Genomic DNA, 1,932 nt, shown 5'->3' with positions numbered 1-1,932 from the left:
TTGGTCACTATAGTGACCAAACTTGGGGGTAATTGGGGGTGGGGGGGGGGTACCAGAAGCTCAAAACAAGCGTCAATTGCAACAACAAAATAAGCTGTTTGGCAAAGATTTGGCAAATCTGCCATGAGCGCAACCCAGATACTCAGCTCTACTGCTCATCCCAAAAATGCACGTTCCTTACAAATGAGTCATCACTTAAAAGGAAATTAATAGACTTTAGTGTATAGTGCAAGTAAGTAAGTAAGCAAAGTTCTATTTATATAGCACCTTTCACAGAAATAAATTCACAATCATTACATCATTGATAACTTTGCGTTACATGGCCATAACAGAAATAATAAAATATTTGTGCAGGTGTAACAGGCTAGGGGGGCTACAGCTACCTACTGCTGCTATTTGTATTTACCAAATTTACTTTCTAATCTTTTTTTGACAGGAAAAAGAAAAGAGCTGTCAAAATGATGGTGACCATTGTCCTTCTGTTTACCGTTTGTTGGGCACCTTTCCACACAGTGCACATGCTGTTTGAGTACAGTAAGTCTGGCTTCGTGTCCCATAAGTGCCAGGAATCATAACAATCATTTTTTTCAAAGTTCAATTTCTCCTTGTGTTTGAACCTGCAGATGACCTGGAGAAGAAGTACGACGGCGTGACTCTAAACATGATCATCGCCATCGTTCAGGCCATCGGCTTCTTCAACAGCTTCAACAACCCCATCGTGTACGCGTTCATGAACGAAAACTTCAAAAAGAGCTGCTTCTCTGCCCTCTCCCAGTGCGTCCGCAAACCGAACCAGCAGGGTGCCGCCGGCGTGGTGCCGAGACTGAGCGTGCAGTTCATCAAACCCGAAAGCAGAGAGGGCTTCCTGAAGCCAGATGAAGGCGACAGCTCGGAGCAGCGCTCGGTGGAAAAGGGCGTTTCAAGCTCATCGCACGGGACAAGCTCCCTGGACGTCATGGGAGAGAAAATCTCTACGATCCAAACTGAGCTCCCAGCAAACAGCTCCTCTCAAGTCAAATAGGACAGAGCAGGACTGAGGTTTGGGTGCTTTTACTCTGAAACACTTCTGCTATCATCTGTCAGCGAGTGATGCTGTGAAGAAGGTGAAAGGGAATGCAAGTCTTAAAGACTCAAAGCGCAGCAGCTTTACCACATTGTCCACAGCCAGGAATGAAAGCATTCAGTATGTGTTCACAAGCACAACAAAATGGACATCAGGGGATTTTAAAGAAGTGGTTTTACTGTAAATACTGGGAGTCACGAATGTTGGAAGACTGATGCAACCGTTTGTCATTAAAATAGAGAACTGGCTTTTGTGTTACTTTCTGCTGCAGCAGCTGCTTGAGACTGTAGAAAAAAAGAAACAAGCGTTACAGCACAGAACTGTCCTTTAAACAACAAAAGACAATTCAGTTTGTTTTTGACTAGGCCAGCAAAAAATTTGCCTCAAGTCAGGTTAATTCAACTGCAAACATTTTTTAGATTTCATTGTATATGCAGTAAAGACCAAAGGTTTGAACACATCTTCTCATTCAAAGAGTTTCTTTATTTTCATGATAATGAAAATTGTAGATTTACACTGAAGGCATCAAAATTATAAATTAACACATGTGGTATTATATACTTAAAAAAGTGTGAAAAGTTGCTTTGATTACTGCTTCGCACACTCTTGGCATTCTGTTGAGAGGTAGTCACCTGAAATGGTTGCCTTCAGTGTGAATCTACAAATTTCATAGTCATGAAAATAAAGAAAACTCTTTGAATGAGAAGGTGTGTCCAAACCTTTGGTCTGTAATGTATTTGAACCTGAGCCATTAAATTTGATTTAAAATACACTCACAGATCACTTTATTAGGTACACCTGTCCAACTGCTCGTTAACACTTAATTTCTAATCAGCCAATCACATGGCGGCAACTCAGTGCATTTAGGC

General features: G+C 41.5%; 1 protein-coding gene across 1 annotated transcript in view; it reads left to right on the top strand.

The window, feature by feature from the left end:
* Positions 1-1,311, top strand: part of qrfprb (pyroglutamylated RFamide peptide receptor b) — a 9,492-nt gene extending 8,181 nt beyond the window's left edge. The window contains exons 5-6 of the mRNA XM_014006971.1: positions 437-534; positions 624-1,311. Coding sequence (XP_013862425.1) covers positions 437-534; positions 624-1,021 — 496 coding nt within the window. The 3' untranslated portion in view covers positions 1,022-1,311. The remainder of the gene's footprint in view (positions 1-436; positions 535-623) is intronic.
* Positions 1,312-1,932: the final 621 nt, after the last annotated feature.

Source organism: Austrofundulus limnaeus, unplaced genomic scaffold (genome assembly GCF_001266775.1).
Source record: "Austrofundulus limnaeus strain Quisiro unplaced genomic scaffold, Austrofundulus_limnaeus-1.0 Scaffold39, whole genome shotgun sequence".
Taxonomy (NCBI): Eukaryota; Metazoa; Chordata; class Actinopteri; order Cyprinodontiformes; family Rivulidae; genus Austrofundulus; species Austrofundulus limnaeus.
The sequence above is the reverse complement of the archived record's forward strand: the minus strand, read 5'-3'. Positions and strand labels throughout refer to the sequence as shown.